Below are 14,160 nucleotides of genomic sequence, written 5' to 3'. Positions count from 1 at the left end.
AACAACATAATTCTTAGTATAAAAATGTCAGGTAGAATATTATTTGTAAAAAAAGTAATTTGAAAATATATTATCACAAAATAAAACGATATAATCACAAATACCACATAATCTGAACGTCATGATAGTAAACGTCATATGATCCGAACGTCATTATAGTAAACGTCATGCGATCCGAGCCTCATAATAGTAAACGTCATATGATCCGAACTATCAGGATCATTAGCCAATTTTCATATCAGGGTTTTGCAACAAGCATACGTATTACTTTTAAGCTCGTTACATAAGTTTTTTAACTATGATTTTTTTTTGTAATTTATGAAATTTTTTTACAATTTTGCTATTTTAGTTACTATATTTTTAGCAGCAATTTGTGCCAAATACATCTATATTTCAAAAGTTTGAAGAATAACGCTTTTTATTTTAAAAATTACCACTTTACATTTTTTTAATCTCTAAATATTGACTTAGCTGTCATCGCAAATGTATACAGGATGCTCAATAATAACTGCTCTTACTATCTATTTTTTTATCATGATCATAAAATAGATGGAAAATTATAAACATTTTTAGGTTGCTTTTTAATATCGAAGCGAAGAAAGAGCAAACATTTAATCAATATCAGATAAATTACATTTTAAAAAGAGAGAAGGATTAAACACTAAACTAGGCTGTTTGCTGGAAGTAATTTAAAGATGATTTTGCAAATCACATTATTTATTTCAGGAAACTGAAAAAGTTTTTGTATTTTTGATCCACCTTTTTCAGTGTTGAAATTTGAAACAGTCTCATTTAACAATTTTCCTCTCAACAATTTCCTCAAGCAATCAAGCAGGTCTTTTAACCACGTCTTCTTTAATGGTGATTCCTTAGATTTTGATATTGATGGATTCTAATGTTTCGTAATGCCTAATATTAGTTATTATATTTATCGCAATATATTTTGTTAATATATACTTTTCCTTCAAATGTCTTAGTACTAAATATGAATACATAAACATATTTCTTCTCATTCATAAAAAATCAAAAAGGAAATGATTAAAAAATTTGTAAAATTTTAATCGTAATATCATTCCAAGTGATTTTTTCCCATTTATTTAAGACCTGTGATCCTGGTCATAGCTTTAACTTCATTTTTGGCGAATAATAATAGTTCAAGCTTAGAGTGACGATTACAGAGCCCCCCTACAGTCCATTTATACTTTATAAAAAGTCAAAGTCAATTAAGATATCAGCATTTATTGGAAGGTCATTTTAGTTTACTCCTTTTTAGAGTATTAGAATTAAATGAAAAAAAATATATAAATTTGTAAAATTAATTAAATTAAAGAAAAAACTGGCATAACAATATCAATAAACAAGATGAATTCGCTGTTAAATATTATACAACTCATAAGCCTTAAAACAATTATGATTATAAAGTATCTATGTATCAATAAAACATGATCATGCTAATCATGCTTTGCAATTAGTTACGAAATATCTTAATACGCAAATGTAAATAACTGGAGAACGATAATTCTACTCATATATGCACGAAATAAAACATTAAATAATTATTTTAAAACTTACTCGAAAATCACAATTAACAAATAAACCTCGTCCTATAAGTTTTTTTTTCTCTTAATTTTGCTCAAAAGCAAACTAGAAGTTATTAGTAAATGTTCATCCTAACGCATTGAATATTTATAAATCACTGGGATATACTAGAATCATTATTTTGTTCGCATATCGTAGACCTGAGTTTCACACGAGCGTTGCATAAATCTATGTCGTGTTCGGTATTATAAATTATTAGAGAATATTCATTCATCATTTGCCTTGAATGAATAATGAATCAGTGACAGTCATTCTAGGATATTTAACATAACTTGGGTTGTTGAAGGAAATGTCTATGAGTGTAGGGTACTAAAATAATGAATAAATAATTTCCTTGCTGACTACTTTCAACGACATTGTTAAAATTAAATTCAATTTGCAAACTTCAAATTTTTAATGAATTATTTTATGATGTACTTAAATAATTTAATTAGAGAATTTCACATGAGAGAGCTTAAAATACCCTATTGAAATTTGTTGCCATAAGGAAGTTTTAATTTGTAATATTTCATACAGCAATGATTAAAATTTTCCTTGAATGTTTGCAATTAAAACTTAACTTTATCTACATTTAAAAATATTGATTGTTTGCGATAATAATACACGGTAAAGTAACTTTGCAATGGGATAAGGCTTGAAACAGAAACAGTGATAATGTGTATTGCTTTAACGTGATAAAGCGTTAAATGATGTTTTTATTCACACAACAGCCAGTTGCTGGCCAAAATAGTTCCCAATTTCATGTCCAACGGCATAAAAGAGTAATATGTTAACATTGCCAGAAAATTACTTTTCATTTCCAGCAAGGTGGTACCCAATGATTGGTAGCTGGGTGTTTTTTTAAGCTGCTACCTAGAGCAGAAACCCAGTTTTTTAACCAAAACTTCCTGGTACTCAATGCGTGCTTTCACCATTAGTTAAGGGTGATTAACATAATTATTGTAGTAAATGCAAAACACACTATCTCTATCATTTTTTCTGGAAATTACATACTTAACTTCTGGTTTATTTCTAATTTTTTCCATTTAGTAATATCATATTAAATTTCATTAACAATTAATGGACAGTATGATCTATCTAACATGAGTCGCTATTTGTAAATAAGTTCATAGCCATGTAAGAAATGTTCTTTTTTTATTTTTATTCCATCTATGTATCTCTAATTTCTTCCATTTAGTAATCAGTACAAATATCATATTAAAATTCATTAGCAATTAATGGTCAGTATAATCTTTCTAACATGAGTCGCTGTCTGTAAATAAGTTCATAGCGATGTAAGAAATGTTCTTTTTTTTCCATCTATGTATCTCTAATTTCTTCCATTTAGTAATCAGTACAAATATCATATTAAATTTCATTAACAATTAATGGTCAGTAAAATCTTTCTAACATGAGTCGCTGTCAGTAAATAAGTTCATACCGATGTATGAAATGTTCTTTTTTCATTTCTATTCCATCTATGTATCTCTAATTTCTTCCATTTAGTAAACAGTACAAATATCATATTAAATTTCATTAACAATTAATGGCCAGTATAATCTATCTAACATGAGTCGCTATCTGTAAATAAGTTCATAGCGATGTAAGAAATGTTCTTTTTTATTTTTATTACATGTATATATCTGATAAATACTTACGATTTAAGTCCAGTGTTATGGCTGTTGAAGCTGGGACAGTGATATTGTTATTGGATGCTTGGCACGTAAGAACAGCGAGTAAATCATGTCGTTTTAGTTCCGATATTTTCAGTTCATTTCTAACAAGATTATCGCCTGGGATAAAAGAATAAGTATCATCTAACAGTGAGTATTCTCGCCACCACGTCACGGATGGTCTTGGTTTACCTAAAGAAAAAATAAAAAAAGGAAGGCTTATTAGTTTTAACAATGTAGTTATGAGAATTTGAAGAAATAAACAAGTTGATAAAATTCTACAAAAGCTATTTTGTTCTGTTAAAGAAAGTAGGGGAAACCATCCCTCTTATTTATACAAGGTTATTCACAATTCTCTCCGCCTGTAAACGCCTTTTTTCTTTACTACAACTGGTTTCAGTGGTACATGTTACTGCCATCTACCGGCAACTGCTTAAATTAAAACTTGAATATTTTCGGAATAATTTCATATGTTCTTTTTTGCCATATTCGTCTTCGTTTTTTTACTATAACGCTTCAAAACCCCGGGGGGAATTATGAATAACCCTGTATATATTTTTTTCACTGGCAGCTCAACTTACAGTAATTCAACAAGTATAACAGCCTTTATTGTGTGAGAAGAATTTTATTTTATAGCATCTTGAGCAGCAGACCCAATTTTGGGTTTACGACTACTAATGTTCAACTCAGTAGCCTTGTAATTTTAAATCAATCCAGAAGACAAGGAAACTCCTGGATCAGTACCCCCAGAGGTTTGATTTGTTATGGGAACATGGATGACTTTGTGACTCTACAGATTTATCGTGTATCAGTCACCATTTACTACATGAGGAGTCCTCAACCGACGGGGATTAAACCCACGACCTCTTGGACATGGGCCCAGTTCCATTCCAACCAGGCTATCCCATCCTGATTGAGATCAATTGGGACAACTACAACGATTGAGAAACTTCAGCCCAGCAAAGCATGAGATCTATCAAGCCATCAGATTTCAGGAGAAAAGAGCTTCGCAATGTTGAAAAAATGAAGAACATCTGCGTTCTGGTTATTAGAAAGTTTGAGACACGAGGCTCAATTTGATTTTTAGTTAAAAATTGGTAGGCCAGGCCTCTTAATTGTAATTTTCGTTTACAGGCATATGAATCTAAAGTAATTCAAACAGTTCAACGCTATTAAAACCATATAAGTTAATCGCATGAGATAAGCTGGATATTTACAGATATTAGAAACCCCTAAAATAGAAAAGTATCTGACATCAGGTTTTATGAGGAAAAAAAAAGCTTGGTGACTCGACAATGTTAAAAAAAACTAAAAAAAAGCAGCTCAGAGTGCTGAGAGATAAAAATTCGAGATGGTGCTGGCTAATTAGAAATGGTGGAGGCTTACTGGAAAGGTCATGACTTGTTCTAGGCTGTAGTGCCAAGGAAGAAAAATGATTTGAGAAATTACTTATTTTTTAAGATATTTTTGCTGTTATTAAGAATATGTGTCAATTTTATTTTTAATTTAAATAGTAACAACGATTACGATTAAATCTCCAGAAATTCTAGAGCATATTTGGTCTTTATTTTAATTGCTCTGAAAACTGTATTTTTCTGCTTATCCAAATGCATGCGTGAAACATTTATATACGATATTACATAATTAGGTGATAAGTGTACTTTAATTTTTTTTTAATTGTGTCATTTTGTAATCTTTAAATATAAATATTGGATATAAATTATTTTTTCAATTTCGCGCAAATTTCTCATCATTAATACTTATTTAACATAAATAGCTCATGAATGCTATACTGCCAACAATTATTTTTTTTAATTTGTACCAACGAACAATTATGTATAGAAACATTTCCGTGCTTGAAAGCATCAAGATTCTACTAAAAGATATTGCAGGTAAACATAAAACATTTTTTTATTATATTGCATTGAAACATTTTAAAACGGTCGTTGTTAAAATTTAAATTATTCCTTAAAAATGGATTCGAAGTTAATTTTGCTTACTCATGTGCCCCTACTCGTCACGTCCAAACACTCCCTTATGATTTATTAATATAGATTATAAACAATAATTTGGCTTAGAAATCAGTTTTTAAAATAACATTTAAAATTAAGGATGTATAGCTATAAAAATTTGATGAGTTCACAGCCGTAATTTTTAATATGTTTGCTTACCATACAGGCGGATAGACTGAATAAAATTAGTGCAATTATCATATTGTTCAAGAAAAATAGACATTTAAACTGTTGAAGAAAATTATTTAACGAATCTCTTTATCTGTAGTTTTTAATAGTATATTAATGCAATTCGCAACATAAATGATAATTGTAAGACGTGTAATAAGTCCAAACTGATTTATAAAAAAATTGGTACTTATCGGTTAGCAGAGCGCAGAGAAATTAATTTTCCTCTTTTTATTTTTGAATTTTTTTATTTCCTTATTTGTTTTATAACCGTTGTTAAGCAGACAACCAAATTTTGATTTTACGAGCTACCAATATCCAACTCTACATCCTTGTAACTTTGAACCCCATCTAGAAGACAAGGTAACTCCTGTATCAAGTATTGGGAGAAATTTGCTGTCGTAGAGGACTTTTAGATGGAACTTACACGCATTTGCATTACATGGAAATGAAAACCACGAAGACCTCTCAGAGTTAGCCTGACGGTAAGGAGACTCTAACCTATGATATGTCTATTAATGAGGATATTTTTCGTCAGTGACTGTGGTCTGTGAGAGCCGGATGTGGATTTCGTATTGACCAGAAATTGTTGTGATTCGAACCTGGGTTACTTTATTGGGAGGCGAGTGCTCTATACCCTGAGCCTCCACGCATTTTTTATTTTATTTGACTTTTTGTGTTTAAAAAAAATTGAAAAATTTGAAAAAAGCTGATAGAAGTCTACATTTTAGTGCAAATTTTCGTTTGCGCCCAGCCAAACGAAAAGTATCAACATTTATCATAAAATGTAGCTTAACAGGGCAAATAGACAGAATTACTATTTAATGAAGAAACCACCCCTCCTGTTTTAAATTCTTAATTTAGAAAACAATCCAAACCATGAACGTAAGAATATCATAGTAGAATAAAAAAAAATTTAAAAGTAAGTGCTTTCAAACTTGCGATACAAAAATATTTTACATGAAAATCCGAGTCTTTTTGAGGTTCAGTTTTATGTAATTAAAAATAATAATAAGGGCATAAATATGCAATATGCTTTCAAAATATGTAAATTGTTGGATTTACAAAAACATATTATATGAAGATTATAATTTAAAAATCAAAATACTTGAAAACTTGAATTTAATGCTTTTTTCCAGATAATAGGCGGAATGAATAAAAATGCTAAAATCAGTTTTATTGCCTGATGTATAACTTTGATGCGTTTCTAATAATCATATTATAACTCCCCTATGCTTCTGTCAGAAATCAAGGAAGTATTACTGTTTTAGTTCTGTTTTCTTCAATTGATATATATATTTTTTAAATTAAAATGTTTTTTTTTTCTTCTCAAAACTACATACTTTTAGACTTCCTCCTAAACAACAATAGTTACTATAAAATTAAGGTGTTCATTGCAGTTAAATTTGACAAAATTAGTTTATGTTTCCAAGCCTTTAAAAAATAGTTAAGTAATTATTTTTTTGCCTTTAGATGTATTCAACCGTTTCAAATCAAGCCATCGAACAAATATTACAAATGCATAAAGCATATAATCATAAAAGTTTCGTGGAATAAAAATTACTTCAATATAATCCAAAAACTTTAAGACAATGACACTGAAAGAGTGCATTTTGTAAAATAAAATACGCCAGTGGATTTATAGATGGTCCTCAGGGAGAAAATAATAAAAATAATTGATTTTTGAACTCAGATGTATTCAACCGTTTCAAATAAAACCATCAGACAAATATTACAAAAACATAAGGCATATGCCCATAGAAGTTTTGTAGAATAAAAATTACTTCGATACAATCCAAAAACGTTAAAATTATGCCACTGAAAGAGTGCGTTTAATAAAATAAAATACCCCAGTAGATTCATAGATGGTCCTCTGAGAGAAAATATTTTGACCACACAGGATAAAAATTCTTTTTCATATTCCTATCCACCACTCAGAATGGAAAATATTGCCTCAAATATATCTTTTCTAACACAACACATTGCGACTTTAATCCAGCACAGCCATGAAATCTGAGCTCTGTTTAAAATTTCATGAGGTACTTTTTTTTCTCCATCTCTTTCTTCAATAGGAAAAGCCCGAGTACTTTTAGGCAAGTCTCAATACGCCATAGATGGAGTATGTACACAACGTGCCAGCATTACTGAACAGTATTGATATCTTGGAAAATGTTTTAGAGTTAGATAACATATGAATATAGTTATGTTTATTTATTCTACTCAGTGATGATTGAATAAAATATGTGTTTTTTCTTTATTTTGAAATATATAGAGCTGAGAGTTGTTGCAAATATTTTTAGTTTGTTATTGTTGTAGAAAATTAAAACATTTGTAATGTATTTTCGTCTTCTTTACGTCTTTCAATTCAGTAAAATCAAACGAAATTACTTTTATTTATACGTGAAGGATGAAAAAGAAATATTTTTGAATAAGCAATACTTTATTTCTGTTTCAAAAAGTATGAATAGATTTGCAATATCTACTGTAAAAATTTAGGTGAATACATTTTTTTAATGTATTAAAAATAATTTAAGTTTAAGAAAATATGAATATGTATTTTTTAATTACTGGAAAACTTTAATGAAAAGTTTTAGAAAAAAAGCTGAAACGGAACGTTAGTTAACGGAACATTAAAATTAAATTAAATAATAGATAAAATATAGATAATAAATAATAGATAATAAATAACAGATAAGTAATATTTTTGAAAAAAAAATCTCTCACTATACTTTCAAAAATGAAACTCTTGCTTTTGACGATTAAGCAATCCTTAAGCTGCATTTTGGTAGATTTGAAATTCATTCCATCACTTTTGAGAATCATTTCGTCAGAAAATCACAAAAGTGTGGCGAAATGATGCGATAACTAGTAAATATATAACGAAATGAATTTTTTTTTAAGTTCTTTCATCTGTTTTTTGAAAACATATGGTCAAAATTTGAGAGTTATGCATATTAATAAATCTCATGTCTCACGTGTGGCAATAAAATGTCGTACGCAAAATAATGAAATCTGCTTTATGTATAATAAAGTAGATTGTAAAAAAAAATCTCTTAAAAAATCATAAAAATGCATGTGGGACAACATTAATTGATTGTTCAATACTTACGTTATACAAAACGTTGTCGACAAGTTAACTCGTCATTGCAGTAGCAATGTCGGGCGTAAATGAACTCGTAATGATTCGGCCAAGTCGTATGATTATGCGGCATGCAAAAGATCCCTGGAGTGCCTCATTGGCTCTTCGCATTTCCGGCAAAATTAAATTCCTAGTGCACTTTAGCATCCAAATAGAGTCTCGGTGCTGCCATCTAATGTGACAGAAACTAGACGTCCACATTAACATGACCAACGGTATCTCACCCATTGTGGTTGTCCTGAAAGAGTGGATACCACCTCTGGAGAACGCACTAGGTCTGCTCATCGGCAAGACCGATTGTGCAGCTCATCGGAAATAAAAAAAAATTAAAAAAAATGCTTCACTTTACTTTCATTTTCAATTACAAAATAATTGCCATTGGCATAACATAGTTAAATAATTTTTGATGAATCAAATTTAACAAAAAATATAACAGCAACTACAACTCAATTTAAATATTTGAAATAATTTGGGAAGCATCATATTTGTAACATAATACTTTCTTTTTTCAAAAACAATATCCTTTTTATTCTGAAAAATCTAGTGAATCTTAGTGAATACATAAGTTGCGCTTTTGGAATATTAAATGCTTTAAATAAAAGCAAAAGGCTAATTTTTTAAACTTAAATCCAATCTTTGAATTCTTTTTTAATTTTTTTTCCTCAGATTTAGCGAAAATTAAGTTTTATTTTCTGCATCAAAACCGCATTATTTTCGCTTTGTTCAAACCAATTTTTAATATGATTTAAGAGAAAACCTTATAATTGAAGCATCAAAACTTGATTATCAGTATTCTGTTTAACATTTATTTCATAAACTATACAATAACTTGTTTGAATACTAAGTAAGTTTAACATACGAAGAATAGTTAATAACTGTTTTAATCGTAAAGAAAAGCTATTTATCACGAACTGCAATTAAATTCAAAAGCCATTGCATTAGAAATAAATTCAAACATATTGTAAAAACACATTTTTTATTTTTTAGGTCTAAATTATGTAACAGTAAAAGTGCAAGAAAGATAAAAGATAAGTAGAAAATGTACAAGATAAGTTTTTTTTTTATTATTATTACACCATGAATTATAATAGTAAAATGGAAAAAAAACAGAGTCATTTGTTTTTTCAAGTATGAGCACAGAGTTATTCTCTTTATTTAAATAAATCATCAATGATAGAATTTAAACAGTGTTTCCTTTATTTTAAATTTTAAATTTATTTAAAGCTTAAGTAAAGCAATTAAAATTGAAAGAAGCAATTATTTTGTGTTAAATATATATTGTGTTATTATAGTTTCATAAATAATAACATTATATATATATATATATATATATATATATATATATATATATATATATATATATATATATATATATATATATATATATATATATATATATATATATATATATATATATATATATCATGTGTTGGCATTTATCACTAATCTATAGAATCATTTTTAATGCGAATAAAAGAGCAAGTTAATAACAAGTACCTAGTTTTTCTATTCGTAAAATACCGGTATAGTCTCTATTTGTAAATATTTGTAATATAGTCTCTATTTGTAAAATACCGGTATACTCATAGATATGACACTATACTCTAAAACCTGGCGACCTGAAAAATATTAGTTCTCTGACAATTTTCGAAACTGACTGATGGGTCACTATTCGAACTGTTTATCGACTTTCCTCATTTATGCCGTGTGAACGGAGCTGTATAGTTACTGCGCATAAAACTAAAACTATAATTAGATAGTACTTTCAATTAGAGGTATTTTTTTATCATGAAGGGTTATTTTGTTTCATTTGTTGAAGTAGGCGTTACCAAGACGCCAACTCCATCGAGAGTTAGCATTTGTTCCAGTGAGCTTTACTTTCCAGCAAAGCCAAGCATCAGTGGTAGCGATTAGTGCTTTAGGAAAGCGACAGGTTATTTTATAAATCTACTCATATAACGTTACAAATTATTAGGTCTACCGGAAAATTCTTTCCACAAAAGTGCGTGCCCCTTTTTCAGTAATTCAAAATGTTCTTTTATAAATAAAGTGGTAGGGTGTTTACCCTTCTACGGGATGGTAATATTGTAGCCTAAAGTAACAGCATTTCGCGAAAAAGCATGTGCATACATAATGAAACATGTATTGAAAGTGTCTGGCAGAACTAATCAGCATATCTGACATATACATTTAAGGATAAATGCCCTGCCTCTTTTTTTCATAAAGGCACTTTTGCGTTCTTGTATAATGGGGAAGGCTCTTTCACGTACAGAATTTTCCGTCAGTTCTAATATAATAACGATGCTAATAAGTTGTTGCATTAGACACATTTAATCACGATAAAATGTTGGTACTAGATGACTGGGTCATTTAATTTCAGAAATCAACTGGTTAACTTTCTTTCATTCTAGTCTAGATTATCGAGAATTTATTAAAAAATTAACAAAAAAGGGGAAAGTTTACAATATAATAAACATGCATGCATATTATAATCGGTTATAATATGTTTAGCGTTAACTATCTTGCAAACTTCCAAGGACAAATAACATTGAATGAGCGTGATATACGTAGCCAGTATACGTACAATTATAGCTATCCTAGCTGCTCGTGACCAGTGAGGTTCATTTGTTTAAATGAGCACCCAGTTGAATCAGGATGTAAGTAGTCAAATCAGTAAAAGGACTTTGCCACCTTAATTTTACCCTATGGAATTTGGGGAGCCAAAGACCCATCATGGAATTGTATTCTCGTGGCATCCATACGACCAACCCAATAAAACGATTCAAACAAGGTGGTCGTACGAGATTAGAAACGAGGCAGTTGTGAATTGGAAAGCAAGGTGCAGAAACTCAAATGTGCTACTTCCATTGATGGAATTTTGGGTAAAATTGTTAAAATCAACCGGCATGCTTTCAGCAAATATTTTCAGATGAGAGTTTTACTTTGTTGACTAAACACATTCATTTTCTCAGAATCAATTTTATTCACCGTTAATATTTTAATACTATGCTTTTTTTTAAAAATTTTACTACTATGCTTTTTTTGTTTTTTTTAAATTATTTTTTAATTTATAACTTAACTGCCATACTCAGATGGGTGGGCAGTGTCCCTTTTATGTACTATATTTTTTACCGAAGCTCTAATCACAAACAAAATATATTTTGGCTATTTCTAATTATTAAAAAAAAACTGCCTAATAATTACCAAAAATCTGTTTGATTATCTGAATTATACTAAAATATAAATGAAAATTAATAAATAAATTTGAGAATTGTTTTTAATTTATACTAAAAAGTTTACCAACAGTTGCTGTTGTAAATAAAAAAAAAGTCAATGATGAATAACAGTTTCTCTTAAATCTAAATTATTGCAAAAAAGTCATTCTGTATTTCACAATCATGAATTATTAAAAAGCTAAATATAATAATTTTCACTTATTTTGACCAAAGATACTAAACACAATGAAAAATAATCATGAAAAATATGTTTATTAAATGTTTTGTTTCAAAGGATTAAGATTTGTGAATTAAAGTAAAATTGTAATTGTTTTTATTTGTTTTGCAAATTAACTGGGAAAATCGGATATATTTATAGACATTCGTGATGCATTGAACTTTTAGTAAACTGCAACGATTTCTGCTACAACTATATGGCGCGATTTTAGATTTCCACGGACTCTATCTTTCCAAAGTACAACAAAATTGAGATAATACCGGATAAGAAAGGCTTTAGTAGCAATTTCCAAAAGACTCCGAAAGTATGTTATTTTTATTAATATTATTGCAATTGACTTGGTCCAAATACTGGCCTTCAAAGCTGATGTTCAGAGAAAAACTTTTTATGGGACTGACTACGACAACTTATTTTGTTTCATAATGTTTGGTTTCACATTCTATTTGGTTTTGGAATGTAGGAAATCCTTTCAACCATGAAATGAACTTTCGCGGTTGCGAAACGAAACAGCCATTCCTAGTTGGATGTATTCTTTTTCTTACTTCTTTGAATGAATGTCCACTTTTTATCTCTTGTTTTTCTTACCCAGATATGTGGCTTAAAGGAGATTTGTTAGCCTATCTCTGCGGCAAAACAACAAACTAAAGCTTTCTTCGCGAAGACAATCAAATAAAAAGAGAAATTTTCTTAAATGGGATAAATATTGTTTGTAGAGCTTTTGTCTTGGGGAAAAGAAGTCAAGTAGGAAATACTTAGATACTCTTAAAAAACAAAAAAAAGATTTTTTTTTCTTTTGGGATGAATATAGTATTCTTTAAAGGAAATACTTGCTTCAAGTACGTCTTATAATATAATACTGAAAACATAGATAACCACATTGTAAAATTTCAAGTTTTTTCATATGTATGAAAAGCTTAAGACTGCACGGAGAAAAAGATTCCAGTAGAACTACCATAAAGTGTGGTAATGGCATTTTCTGGTAAAAAAAGGACTGGTTAATGGAACCAAAATATACGGTATTCATTTGGTATTTTTTCGGTGTGGAAATTCTGGTTTTTGAAATTATAGTTCTTATTACCCCACAACTAGCAAAAAATATTAACATAAAAGTAAATTTAACTAAATAAATGGTTTTTACTCCATTTTCTAAGGTATTATTACCAGATAGGTAAAGAAAAAATTTACCAAATCTACCAAATTTTATCACGGGGTATCAAACCATATTTTTTGATTATTTTTTCAAAAATCACAAAAAATTGGAAATTTGTAATAATTAATAATTAAATTTTTGGAAATTTTTACCAAAACGTTTCTTTGAAAATTTCCAAACTTTCTGGTGTTTCCATATAGCCAGAAACACAATTTTACCATATTCTGGTGGTTTTAACCTTGATTTTAATTGTATGTAAAATATAAAGTCAAAATTATCAAAATGAGATCACTAGTTTTGTTTGCAGGTATGTATTTGCACAAAAATTATAAACTTTTTCCAGGATAAAAATTTTGGTGTTTTTGCCAATGATAAAGATAAAATAAACATTTTATCAAACTCCTCACCAAAAAAAAAAAGAAAATTTCGTAATATATTGTCCACATATCTGACAGCATGAAAGGTATGGTCAGAAAAGCATTGTCTAGATATTTTCTCGCGGAAACTATTCTATCATCGCATTTGATCATCGTCAGACCTATATTAACTTCGGTCACTTAATAATTTTATCTGCAAATCTTGAAAGTAATAACTCTTTTAACAAATATAATAGCGGTGGACCAAGGCACAATACAAAATTTTTTTAAAAAAAAGAGTCATATATGAAATATTTTTAAAATTTGTTAAATGTTGTAAGACAATTTTAGCAGAGTTGCGGTGACTCAGGGGATAGAGCGTTTGCCTCCCTGTGAGGTAGCCCAAGTTGGAATTCCAGTGGAAGCTGGTTGATACGAATTCTGCTCCTAACTCACACAAATCACAGTGCCGACATAAAATATACTCAGTAGCAGACTGATAATGGACTAGAAGCTAACCGTGACCCTTGCCATCAAGCTAACCGTGAGAAGGTTTCGGGGGTTTTCCTCTCCACGTAACGTAAATGCGGGTTAGTTCCATCAAAAAAGTTCTCCCCGACCGTGTAATTTC

General features: G+C 29.3%; 1 protein-coding gene across 2 annotated transcripts in view; it reads right to left on the bottom strand.

Annotated features, from left to right (window-relative positions):
* The window catches only part of LOC107454903 (protein turtle), a 973,849-nt gene that overhangs the window by 25,065 nt on the left and 934,624 nt on the right, over positions 1–14,160 (bottom strand). For both annotated transcript variants that reach the window (XM_071184031.2, XM_043039893.3), the window contains one exon: positions 3,237–3,443. In XM_071184031.2, the coding sequence (XP_071040132.1) occupies positions 3,237–3,443 (207 nt within the window). The remainder of the gene's footprint in view (positions 1–3,236; positions 3,444–14,160) is intronic.

The sequence above is a fragment of the Parasteatoda tepidariorum genome, chromosome 10 (assembly GCF_982258835.1).
Source record: "Parasteatoda tepidariorum strain Cologne lab strain chromosome 10, Ptep-v5.0, whole genome shotgun sequence".
NCBI lineage: Eukaryota > Metazoa > Arthropoda > Arachnida > Araneae > Theridiidae > Parasteatoda > Parasteatoda tepidariorum.
Note: the sequence above shows the minus strand (reverse complement) of the source record. Positions and strands in the feature narration are given on the sequence as shown.